At 39.1% G+C, this 11,718-nt stretch overlaps 2 protein-coding genes across 3 annotated transcripts; both read right to left on the bottom strand.

The window, feature by feature from the left end:
• Window positions 1-708: 708 nt before the first annotated feature.
• LOC113519171 (facilitated trehalose transporter Tret1-like) lies at window positions 709-4,337 on the bottom strand. Its single transcript, XM_052892310.1, has 3 exons — window positions 4,201-4,337; window positions 3,296-3,434; window positions 709-1,945 (listed from the first exon to the last, which is right to left on the bottom strand). Exons 1-3 carry the CDS (start codon window positions 4,270-4,272, stop codon window positions 726-728), a joined length of 1,431 nt encoding a protein of 476 aa, XP_052748270.1. The 5' UTR covers window positions 4,273-4,337; the 3' UTR covers window positions 709-725.
• A 2,358-nt stretch (window positions 4,338-6,695) lies between these two features.
• On the bottom strand, window positions 6,696-11,498 carry LOC113520199 (facilitated trehalose transporter Tret1-like). 2 transcript variants are annotated; one of them, XM_052892308.1, is made up of 4 exons: window positions 11,395-11,498; window positions 10,414-10,585; window positions 8,862-8,997; window positions 6,696-7,949 (listed from the first exon to the last, which is right to left on the bottom strand). In XM_052892308.1, exons 2-4 carry the CDS (start codon window positions 10,519-10,521, stop codon window positions 6,718-6,720), a joined length of 1,476 nt encoding a protein of 491 aa, XP_052748268.1. In that variant the 5' UTR covers window positions 10,522-10,585; window positions 11,395-11,498; the 3' UTR covers window positions 6,696-6,717. The 2 variants fall into 2 exon arrangements, with proteins under 2 accessions (XP_052748268.1, XP_052748269.1); XM_052892309.1 differs by lacking the exon at window positions 10,414-10,585 and having other exon boundaries at window positions 11,395-11,488.
• Window positions 11,499-11,718: the final 220 nt, after the last annotated feature.

Below are 11,718 nucleotides of genomic sequence, written 5' to 3'. Positions count from 1 at the left end.
TGGTCAGCAATAATATGTCTACATGCTAGGGCTGTAACAGCACGTACACACACAAGGCACACGCACACACATACACACACGCACACGGCACACGCACACACATACACACACACACGGCACACGCGCGCACACACACACACACACACACGGCACACGCGCGCACACACACACACACACACACGGCACACGCGCGCGCACACACACACACACACACACACACGGCACACATACACACACACACACACACACACGACACATATACATACACACGCCACACGCACACACGCGCGCGCACACACACACATATTATTGCTAGACTGCTGGAGTAGTTTTGTAAATATATATTTTTTATTCATATTTTTTTTATTATAACCCCTGTGTGGGTTTTGTTGTATGTTTCTTTCTTTTTTTTCTTATTATCCCGCTGGTACTTACCCCAGTGTTCACCAGCGCTTGCAGGTTTTTTTAATGGATGATAATGGAATGGTAATCTTACCAGCGCTAACGATATACATTTCATCTTCACCTATCACCTCTCACTGGTGCCCCGCCAGGTGGCCACTGGCGGAACACCAGATGACAGGTGAGGATGATGTCAGGTCAATTAGCCCATCGCGACGAATTCAACGATAAATCATTCACGATGGTTTCCAGGGGGAACCGCGTGTAGGTCGATCTGATAGGGTATATTTATAACTTTCCCATTACTAACAACCGTTCCATAATTATTTATTCATCAATCTTGTCGACTCATCGGTTTTTACATCTTTGAAATACATCTCGATTTCCTGCAACGTCTTGTCCTTCGTCTCCGGCATGTATTTGTACAATAAATACGTCAATATAGTAACAGCCAGAGCATAAAACAGAAACGCACCGTGTGTACCAAATTCCTTGAATAAGTATGGAGATATTTTCAATACAGTCGACAGTGTGAGGTTAAACGTCAATCCGTTCACGATAATGCCGGCCATCTTGAATCTTATAGGTAATATTTCGCCCGATATGGACGTCGAAAATATGACAGGACCACAGCTTAAAAATATATTCAAAATGGCCAGTAACATCACTGATACTACTTTGTTTTCTGTAATAAAATTGCATTTAACCAAATACAAATATAGAGAGATGATATATAAAAATATATTGGCCATAAGCGACGAAGTTAAATACATATGTCTCCTTTTAAAAAACTTCGACAATACACAGCCCACGTACATACTGAACACAGTGAATCCGTCCAAAATCAACATTCCCATGTACGCTGTCTCTTCACTGGCTGTTATTTTCTTTATAACCTCTAAAGCGTAAATACTACAGACGAATTTTCCAGAAAAATGGTACTGTAAAATCATAAATATAGATAAGAGAATAGGTTTGTAGAACTCTTTTAAAACGACAGCTCGTCTAAAAGTGACAGGTTTCGCTTTATTTTTTTGTGATGCAATCAAATTTGCCAGTTCTTTCTCCGATTCCGAGTCTTGGCCTTTCAACTGTCGATGCGAGGCTGTACAATCATCGAATCGACCTTTACTAGCCAACCAGACGGGAGATTCGGTCCAGAAAACAGCTGATAATGGATAAAGAGAGCAGACTACGCCAATTATGGCGATATTTCTCCAATGACAGTAAGTTCCTATTGCGTTCGACACCCATACACCCCAGAAGCCGGACGCGGATTTGATTGCCAAAAATATGCCCCGATATTTTGGTGAAGTGTATTCCGTTACGATTAAAATGCAAATGGTCGTGCCGTATCCTAAAGCACTGCTGTACATTATTTCGTAAATCAATAGTTGAATAGAACTCTTGCTTGTATAGAAAATGATGAACGATGTAACGAAAAAGACACTGCCGATTAAGATCGGTTTTTTTCTACCGAATTTTTCTGTCACCACTCCGACTGCGACGACCCATGGTATTGCGCTGTAGCCGAAGACAGAGTCTGGAATGTAAATGATTACATAGATAGAGAATCGAGCCTCAAAAACGAGTCAACTATTTGTCAGCTAATTACAACAGTACTCTATATATTTACGCATAAAATGTATCTTGACATATTATTTATTAAATAAAATGAATGTTTACGCATTAAAAAGATGTAGAATTTATAAGACAAAATATAATAGATGTTATAAAGGAATTACTCATAACTATTTTACACGCAAAATTGTATGAAAAAGTTGACCCGTTTTTCTCAAAGTATTTCTATGGAGACACTCTACCTACATAATCTAAGTATAAATCTTAATAATATAATTAAATTGTGTGTGACAAAAAAACGGACTTAAATTGTGACAAAATCAGTTATTTTGAATTAAACAAAAAAAAAATTGAAATAAACAAAATTAAAAAAAAAAAACTAAACTACCAATATTGATAAATATTTTATGTGACCAATCTGTAATGTCTGCATGTATGTATGTCCTTTCAGTTAAAAAAAAAAAAGAAATTTCTTAATATTTTTTTTTTTAAATAAAAGAAAGATTATATAGAGAAAGAAACTTGAAATCTGTTGTATGAATCATAACCTTAGGGTTCATCTTGAAACACTATTTATATGTGTGTTTCGTTAGTTTTACTTCTGAACTCCCAAAGGCTAATATAATATCGTGTTATTGTTACTACCAATCCCATTGCTACCCGTATATTCTGTCAAGTCGGGGGCGGGAAAAGGGATGGTTTAGAAATGGTTTAAAACGACCCCATTGCTATCAATACCCGCCATATCCCACCCTTCAAATTGAAACGCCCACTGAATTGCCCCCTGTGTTTTAAAAAAGAAATCCTTGAGAATCCGAAAGGAAAAGGTATTGGAATTATAAATGGAATGATAACTCCGCTTGGCTACCGGTATAAGCTGGTGGAACATCAGTGAGGGATGATAGGTGAGAATGAAAAGGCAGGTCAGTTAGCCCAACGTGAAGACCAGAGGGAGACTTTGTACTAAAGTCGATTGCTTGGGTACCTCTGTCCCATTCGTGTTTCAACCGTGAAGCAGCTGTGTTTGCATAGCTGTGTTTAGGTTTGAAGGGTGGGATATGGCGTGAATATACTGGGTACAGAGAAATAACACCTGAGTCCTCAGAAATGGCAACGCACGGGGGGTATCATGGGCGAAACAGTATACTCTGTTATGTCCATGGTACTGCTCATGTCTATAGGCGACGGTTACCACTTTCCATCAGGTGGGCCGTCAGCTTGATTGCCATTCTGAGTTGTATAAAAAAATACCTAATATCTATACTATAAGTAAATGTACAAAAGCGTATAAATAAATAAATAAAATACTCACATAACCACGCGACGATGTTCGGACTCGTGTCAAAAGTAGAGTTACTTTCCTTCTTGATTTGTGCCATATAGACAGTAGGAGCACCCAAACCTAAGCCGGATATGAAATATATTGTCCAGACGGTGCTAGCTACGGATAACTGCGAACAAAATTGATTATATTAACCGACTTCAAAGGGGGGAAAGGGATTGTTAGTAATGGAGACTGAGAATCCCATTGCTAACAATATACCCAACCAGGTCGACCTCCTCGCGGTTCCCCCTGGAAACTGTCATGGTTAATGAATTAATTCATCATGATGGGCTAACTGGCCTGTTTTAATTCTCATCTATCACCCTTCACTGGTGCTCCGCCAGCGTATCCCGTTAGCGCAGGCGGGGTTACCATACCATTTTCACCCATCAAAAAAAACCGACTTCAAAAAAGGAGGTCCTCAATTAGATTGTAATTTTTTGTGGTTTGCCACCTCAAAACTTTTTCGTTTATGAACCGATTCGGAAAATCCTTTTGTTTGAAAGGATATCATTTAGATACATCATCGTCACCGTGTCAGTTGCGAGCGTGCAGTGCGTGTTTTTTTTAATGGATGATAATGAAGTGGTAACCCCGCCTGCGCTAACGATATACGCTGGCAGAAATTCAGCAAGATGGTTTTCAGGGGGGGGGGGGCATGGGGAGGTCGACCTGGTTGGGTATATTGCTAGCAATAGGGTCCTTAGTCTCCATTACTAACAATCCCTGAATGATGATGATGGGCCAACTGGCCTGTTTTCATTCTCATCTACCACCCTTCACTGGTGCTCCGACAGCGTATCCCGTTAGCGCAGGCGGGGTTACCATACCATTTTCACCCATTGAAAAAAAAAGCACTGGTATAGTATTATTTTATCTGTGCTAAAACTAACCTGTCTCATAAATGGTTTCCCAGCCATATTTCTATGCTTGTCTCTCGCGCCTAATACAGTACCACCTTCCATAACTGTAGAATAAGTTTTAAGACTCAATACCTGTTAACTGTGGTTGTAAACAAATTTGACACAAGTGTATAATATATGTCATATATTTATATGATATGTCACAAGTAAATAAGGATAATTAGGAATTTCGTGAAATACCTAGAGATATTGCAAATTTGACGGCGCTCATTGGACATGGCGATAGAGTAGACTATATATTTATTTATTTACTAGTATATATTTATTTATTTATTCTTTATTGCACAATAAAATATTTGTACAAGTGGCGAGCTTAATGCCATATGGCATTCTCTACCAGCTGACCATTGGGTAAAAACAGAAAGCGTATGAAGGGCAGATGTGGTGACAATTATAGTATATATATATATATATATATATATACCCTTCCTTTTGAGGACACGACAGACTATACAAATAAGTGCAGTCTTTGTTATATTTAAAAATATTTAGTTTAACTATAACTTAACTAATACGCATGCGCGTATTTAACAATAAAATCACGTTTGTACAAGTGTAGTTTGTTATAATAGAATTCGCAATTTGCAGTTTATATATTGTTATAAATATATAACAAACAAAACGATTTTATCACGGCTTCGACGGTATTAAAAGTGTAAAAATATTTTCTTGAAATTGTTTGTATTTATAATAAGTTTTTACTATTGTAATTTTATAAAGGAAACAATAAAGATTATCTATCTATTTATCTATTTACATAGTGGGTTTGGTTTTAAAACACATCTTTGTTGTTATATACCTAAAGTTATTTATACATATATAATAATTTCTTTAAAGACATGGTAATGAAATTTGTCTAAAAAGGAAAACAATTCAAAAAGGAACTCTTTGAAATAAAGAAAGAAAGAAAGAAGTATTTTTATTGAGGTAAACTTAGATTTAAGTATTTTTGTATAGTAATTTTTTTAAATACTTTTCAAAGTTGTGCCCCTAGACCGGTGTTTCGCAACGTGGGGCCCCGTGGGGCCGTGGGAAACACTGCCCTAGACATACTGTTACAACTCTAGCATGTAGATTATATTATTGCTGAATTACAATATCACACATTACCATTCAAATAAGCAGTATTATTCCTATATAAACTCATACAACATGCCGTGTGGTTCCGCAATAGAATGGACCGCCCTTTCTGTCCCGTGAGTGTCGTAAGAGGCGACTAAGGGAACAGAATGGGCTAGGGACCGGCAGCAGCGTTCCTTTTAAAACATCACCAAAGCCTAACTAAGATTGCCGACTAGCTCGCCAACCGTGGTAACTAATAGCAATGTATAATCCGTATTAAATTAAATGCTGTAACCATAGAAACAACAGAAATACTCCTCACGTTGACCACTAGATGGTACCGTTATTTTAGTATCTGTGTCCTACAACGCGATATTAAAATTTCTGGCATGTCTATATAAGCTCAAAAATATATTGAATAATAATAATAAATCTCAACTGGTACAGTTCAAGGGTGTATTTATTCATTGAAACCTAAATTAAACGGACCTATACTCAGGGATGTGAATAAGGGTTGTTCAGGCATAACCCCTTTTATGGGGGAGTCTTATGTTCAGCCATGGACAGTAATTGACAGATATGATGTTTAAATATTTAGGTAAACTGGGAACACTATTCTCATGGATATAATATCTTTAAATTTAAAATAATAGCTTTAAAAGTAAATACCATAAGACTAAGACAATCTCTTTCAACCGGTCTGGCCAGTAAACTAGTTGGCTGTCCAGGCTCAATACACCCTGAACTAAGGGTCTCGAACATCACGAGTCGTGGGGAAAGGGATTGTTAGTATTGAAGATCTACTAACAGCCCCTAATTGCTAGAATACCTTGTTAGTCCGATCTCGCCGTGGTCCAGCCTGGAAACCATCGTGCTTAATTCCAGGTATATTCGTCACGACGACTGACCTGCCTTTTCATCCCTTAATGGTACCCCTCCAGCTTGTACAGTTACCACAGGCGGGAATATCATTCCATTGTCTTCCATTAGCACTTATTATTAATAATATTTCTTAACACTTTTTTGAGTTTTACATAACATTTTACCAAAAGGAGACTGTACAAAAGTCGTTTGCTTAGGCACCTCTGTCTCATTCGTGTTTCAACCGTGAAGCAGTTGTGTTTGCATGGCTGTGTTTCGGTTTGAAGGGTGGGATATGGCAGTGAATTTACAGGGTACAGAGGCATAACACCTGAATCCTCAGGAATGGCAACGCATGGGGGGTATCATGGGCGAAACAGTATACTCTGCTATGTCCACGGTACTGCTCATGTCTATAGGCGACGGTTACCACTTTCCATCAGGTGGGCCGTCAGGTTGTTTGCCATTCTAAGTTGCATAAAAAAATTGTTGTAAAATAGAGCAACTACAATTACAGCTACAGCAGAATTGAATAAAACAACTTTAAACAAACATTAGATATATTTATTTACTATTCTTGTTAACATCTTTGAAATAGTCTTCGATTTCTTGTAACGTCTTATCTTTAGTTTCTGGTAGATATTTGTACAATAGAAACCAACATGTAGTCATTGATACACCGAAAAACAAAAACATACCGTGCATTTTGAAATATTTAAAAATGAACGGTGCATTTTTCAATAGCGACGATTGTAGGAATATAAAAAATAATGATATTAACACGGTAGCTTCGCGTTTGTGTTTCATAGGCACTAATTCGCCATATAAAGAAACAGACATTATGACTGGGCCACAACTAACTGATATAGAAAAACCTACTAGCAGCAAAATTGATACAATTTTGTTTTCGTTAAAAATTGATATGTTCACTAAATACAAATATATTGATAATGCAAAAAGAAATATTATAGAAATAGATGAAGACCAAAATAACAATGTACGCCTTCGTAACAATTTAATGAGTAAACAACCAAAATACATACTGAATACTGTTACACCGTCCAATATTAACATTGCTACGTACGCCGTAGATTCGCTGTCCGATATTTTTTTTATAATTTCAATGGCGTAAATGCTGCAAATTATCTTTCCAGACAAATTGTACATTGCTATTGAAAGGAACGAAACTAAGAGCGGACGGTAAAATGATTTCTTTATTAACGTTTTAAAGAATTTCAACGCCAATTTGTTACCATTTGTTTCTTCTCCCAAAGACTCCGCTTTACTGTAAGTGCTAATCAAATTCTCAAGCTCTATCTCGGCTATTTTACCTGTACCTTTTAACCATCTATGGGATATTTTGCACTCCTCAAACCTCCCTTTGCTGGCCAGCCATAAAGGTGATTCGGGCCATAGGAAAACAGTCAAATTGTACAACGAACACACAAAACCAAATACAGGTATGTACTTCCAATGAAAGAATGTGCCAATGGCGTTAGATACCCAAATACCCCAATACAGTGTTGCAACTTTTAAACCCAAAAATATGCCTCTATATTTAGGAGATGCGTATTCTGCTAAAATTGTAATGGACACAGTCAAAGCAGCTGAATATGGTGCTCCTAATGATATTTGAAATATTAATAAATGTTTTGGTGTATTACAAAAGTAGAAAGCGATTGATATTACAGTGATGTATACGAAAGTGGAGGCCGACGTGTATTTACGTCCGAACACTGAGACGGCCGCTGAGTGAATGAAGACCCACGGCAGTGCACCGTAACTGCATCCAGATGCTGAAAGAGTGAAAGTTAAGTTTCAATTAAGGATTGTTAAGAACTTCATCGCCATGTGCTCCCAGTATAGAGACCAGAGGTATACTTTGTACAAAAGTCGATTGCTTGGGTACCTCTGTCACATTCGTGTTTCAACCGTGAAGCAATTGTGTTTGCATGGCTGTGTTTCGGTTTGAAGGGTGGGATATGGCGTGAATTTACTGGGTACATAGGAATAACACCTGAGTCCTCAGGAATGGCAATGCATGGGGGGTATCATGGGCGAAACAGTATACTCTGTTATGTGCATGGTACATTTTAAGTATATACTGGGATGGTAATTTTAGTAATTTATGTTTGATGAAAATATATGATTAAGCCCTTCATCATTACCTACTCTTCATCATATCAGCCTTTCACTGTGTACTGCTGAACAAAACCCTCTACCTTGAGAGATTCAGTAGCTGCCACGCTTGGTAGGCGGATTAGCAACCGTAGTTAAAGAGGTGAGATGTTCTTAAAGAGGTGCGCTGCTGCCCATCCCTCCCTTAGGCGCACAACACCCACGGGAAAGGAAAGAGTGGTATTTTTTTTTATACAACTTAGAATGGCAAACAAGCTAACGGCCCACCTGATGGAAAGTGGTAACCGTCGCCTATAGACACGAGCAGTACCATGGACATAACAGAGTATACTGTTTCGCCCATGATACCTCCCATGCATTGCCATTCCTGAGGACTCGGGTGTTATTCCTCTGTACCCTGTAAACTTACTGTCATATCCCACCCTTCAGACCGAAACGCAGCCATGCAAACACAACTGCTTCACGATTATTTTACCATGTCACGTTAATGTACTATATTTTTAGCAATAAATTCATTTATTCATTCATTAATTGAAAAATTTGTAAATATAATATTTCCTGATACTCACAGATCCAAGAAGCCATCTCGTCAGTGATTACTGTAGAATTGGGCTCCTTGCGAAGCTGTGGCAGGTATACAGTTGGCGCGCCCATGTACAAACCACATATGAAGTACACTGTACATGTTCCACTCACCACAAGGATCTTGAAAGCGAATTTAAAAATTAAGTCACGTTCAAGTAGGTAATTTTTTAATGGTAAACGATTGTTTGCCATTTTTATTGCCATTCTAGCGGGCCGTTAAAGATGACGGCCCACCTGATAGAAAGTTTTCTTTATTTTTTTGCGCAACTTAGAATGACAAGCCGATGGCCCACCTGATGGAAAGCGGTAACCATCGCCTATAGACATGAGCAGTACCATGGACATAATAGAGAGCTGTTTCGCCCATGATACCCTCATGCGTTGCCATTCCTGAGGAAAAAGACTCCATTTTCCGCGCTTAGTCTCTCACTTGGGCCATTGTGCGTATGAGTCGTGGCTAGTGCAGCCAACCTAGCTCCGCCCAGAAGTGCAGAAGCTTCCTGGGTTCTTCACAGGTCTCACGAGGCGACCTCACCGTTCCGAGGATTTCTAAACGTTGATGGGCTACAGCCTCACATTCCAGGATTACGTGAGCAGCCGTTTCTTCGGCGTCGAAACAGCCTCGACATAGAGAGCTGTCTGTGTACCATTCGTATTTCAACCGTGAAGCAGTTGTGTTTGCATGGCTGTGTTTCGGTTTGAAGGGTGGGATATGGCGTGAATTTACTGGGTACAGAGGAATAACATCTGAGTCCTCAAGAATGGCAACCCATGGGAGGTATCATGGGCGAAACAGTATACTCTGTTATGTCCATGGTACTGCTCATGTCTATAGGCGACGGTTACCACTTTCCATCAGGTGGGCCATCAGCTTGTTTGCCATTCTAAGTTGTATAAAACTAAAAACAAAACAGACTTTTCTTACTGTAGTGCCACAGAGGTAACAAATTACGCAGAAATGCATTTTTAATATTTATTTTATATGGCATAATTCGATTTTTTACATTTTTCCAATATTATATTATTATAATGTTTGATTTTTTTAAGTTTTTGGTGAATGCATTTGTAAACCTCTAAAACTCACCAAAAATAAATATTGGAATGGTACCCCGCCCGCGCTATCGATATACGCTGGCGGGGCATCAGTGAGGGATGATAGGTTTCTTTTAATGAGTGATAATGTAATGATAACCCCGCCTGCGCTATCGAGATATACTGGCGGAGCACCATTGAAGAATGATAGGTGAGGATGAAGCAGGCAACTGACCTGCTTTTTTTTTAATGTATGATACTGGAATGGTAACCCCACCCGCGCTATCGGTATACACCGGCGGGGCACCAGTGAAGAATGATAGGTGAGGATGAAGCAGGTCAGTTGGCCCATCGTGACGAATTCAACAAGAATTGTTCACGATGGTTTCCAGGGGGAACCACGTGGAGGTCGACCTAATATTGCTAGCAATGGGGCTGTAAAATTCCATTGCTAAAACTCCCTTTCCCCCGGGATGATAGGTTAGGATGAAAATGATGTATTACCTGTCTTAAAAACGGTTTCCAGGAACAGCTGTCTTCTTGATAATTAAGAGAGACATCATCACCGATCACCTCCTTGGTGTTAACTTGCTTGTATTCGCAAGCCGCCATGTTTATTTCAGATCCATTCGCAAATTATCATAATAAGTGATAAAATAAACTGGTTTTTTTTGGTCTGTAATTAGTAAAAGTAGAAAGTTTTGAATAAAATTTAGGCAAATTTTTTAATATATTTTAATAAATTACTTTGTTTTGTACCACTGAGGTGGCCAATAAGCATACGGCCAATCTGATGGTAAGCGGTTACCGTAGCCTATAAACGCCTGCAATACCAGAGGTATTACGCGCGCGTCGCCGACCCTGAAGAAATCTCTTTACCCCTCTTTTGAAGAACCCCATGCTGTAGTCTCTTGGGAAAACCTCGGCAGGGAGCTCATTCCACAACCTGAGTGTTCGTGGGAGGAAACATCTCTGAAACCGCGTTGTACGCGACTATTTAGGCTGTAGGGTGTGAGGGTAAACTCCCTGTCGATAGCGAGTTGTACGATGATGGAAAGTGGCCGTGGGCATCCTTCTTATAACATCAAAGGCGTAACTGCGGTTGCCAACCCACCTGATAAGGGGGGGAAAGTGATTGTTAGTAATGAGAACTATTAGTCCCATTGTTAGCAATATACCCTATCAGGTCGACCTCCACGTGGTCCCCTCTGGAAATCGTCATGCTGAATTCTAGGTGTATTCATCACGATGGGCTAACTGACCTATCTTTTCATCCTCACCTATCATCTCTCACTGGTGCCCCTGCCAGCGTATACCGATAGCGCTGGCGAGGTTACCATTCCATTATTACCCATTAAAAAAGATCCCACCTGATAAGCATGACAACTACTGGCAGAACCCCTCTTTTATGGTAGCCTATGTTTTGCAATGGACAGAAAACAGCTGACGTGTAATGTCTGTCCGTTATTTTTTTTCTTAACTTACCATAGACACTATTTATTTCTTTTTTCAATCCGCACTTTTTTAAACTGTGATGTCGAACGTGTGACACAACAGCGAGAATTTTATCTTTATTACTAACTACATGCTCGTTTACATATCTAGTAATAAATTAAGACCTCGTAGGCTTAGTTTATTTGTACTGCCATATAATACAATGCGATGTACAGTCAGCGCCGTATTTTTAATAATAATAATCATACTTTATTATTCAGACTTAAATTTAGTCCATTTTGTTAGTAACAATTTCCTTAAAAACTACCTGCGTCGACACGGTGGCGCCGTCTCACCTTCCAAGTACATCCAAGA

This window comes from Galleria mellonella, unplaced genomic scaffold (genome assembly GCF_026898425.1).
Source record: "Galleria mellonella isolate WM207_F2 unplaced genomic scaffold, CSIRO_AGI_GalMel_v1 utg150, whole genome shotgun sequence".
In the NCBI taxonomy this organism is placed as follows: Eukaryota; Metazoa; Arthropoda; class Insecta; order Lepidoptera; family Pyralidae; genus Galleria; species Galleria mellonella.
The sequence above is the reverse complement of the archived record's forward strand: the minus strand, read 5'-3'. Positions and strand labels throughout refer to the sequence as shown.

Excerpts from the sequence above, each read along its gene's own strand:
- LOC113519171 (XM_052892310.1), bottom strand. The coding sequence starts at position 4,272 with ATGGAAGGTGGTACTGTATTAGGCGCGAGAGACAAGCATAGAAATATG. Across the intron at positions 3,435-4,200 it reads GGAAACCATTTATGAGACAG|TTATCCGTAGCTAGCACCGT; the intron begins GTTAGTTTTAGC and ends TTTTGTTCGCAG. Across the intron at positions 1,946-3,295 it reads GAACATCGTCGCGTGGTTAT|ACTCTGTCTTCGGCTACAGC; the intron begins GTGAGTATTTTA and ends TTTACATTCCAG.
- LOC113520199 (XM_052892308.1), bottom strand. The coding sequence starts at position 10,521 with ATGGCGGCTTGCGAATACAAGCAAGTTAACACCAAGGAGGTGATCGGT. Across the intron at positions 8,998-10,413 it reads GGAAACCGTTTTTAAGACAG|ATCCTTGTGGTGAGTGGAAC; the intron begins GTAATACATCAT and ends TTCGCTTTCAAG. Across the intron at positions 7,950-8,861 it reads CGAGATGGCTTCTTGGATCT|CATCTGGATGCAGTTACGGT; the intron begins GTGAGTATCAGG and ends TCACTCTTTCAG.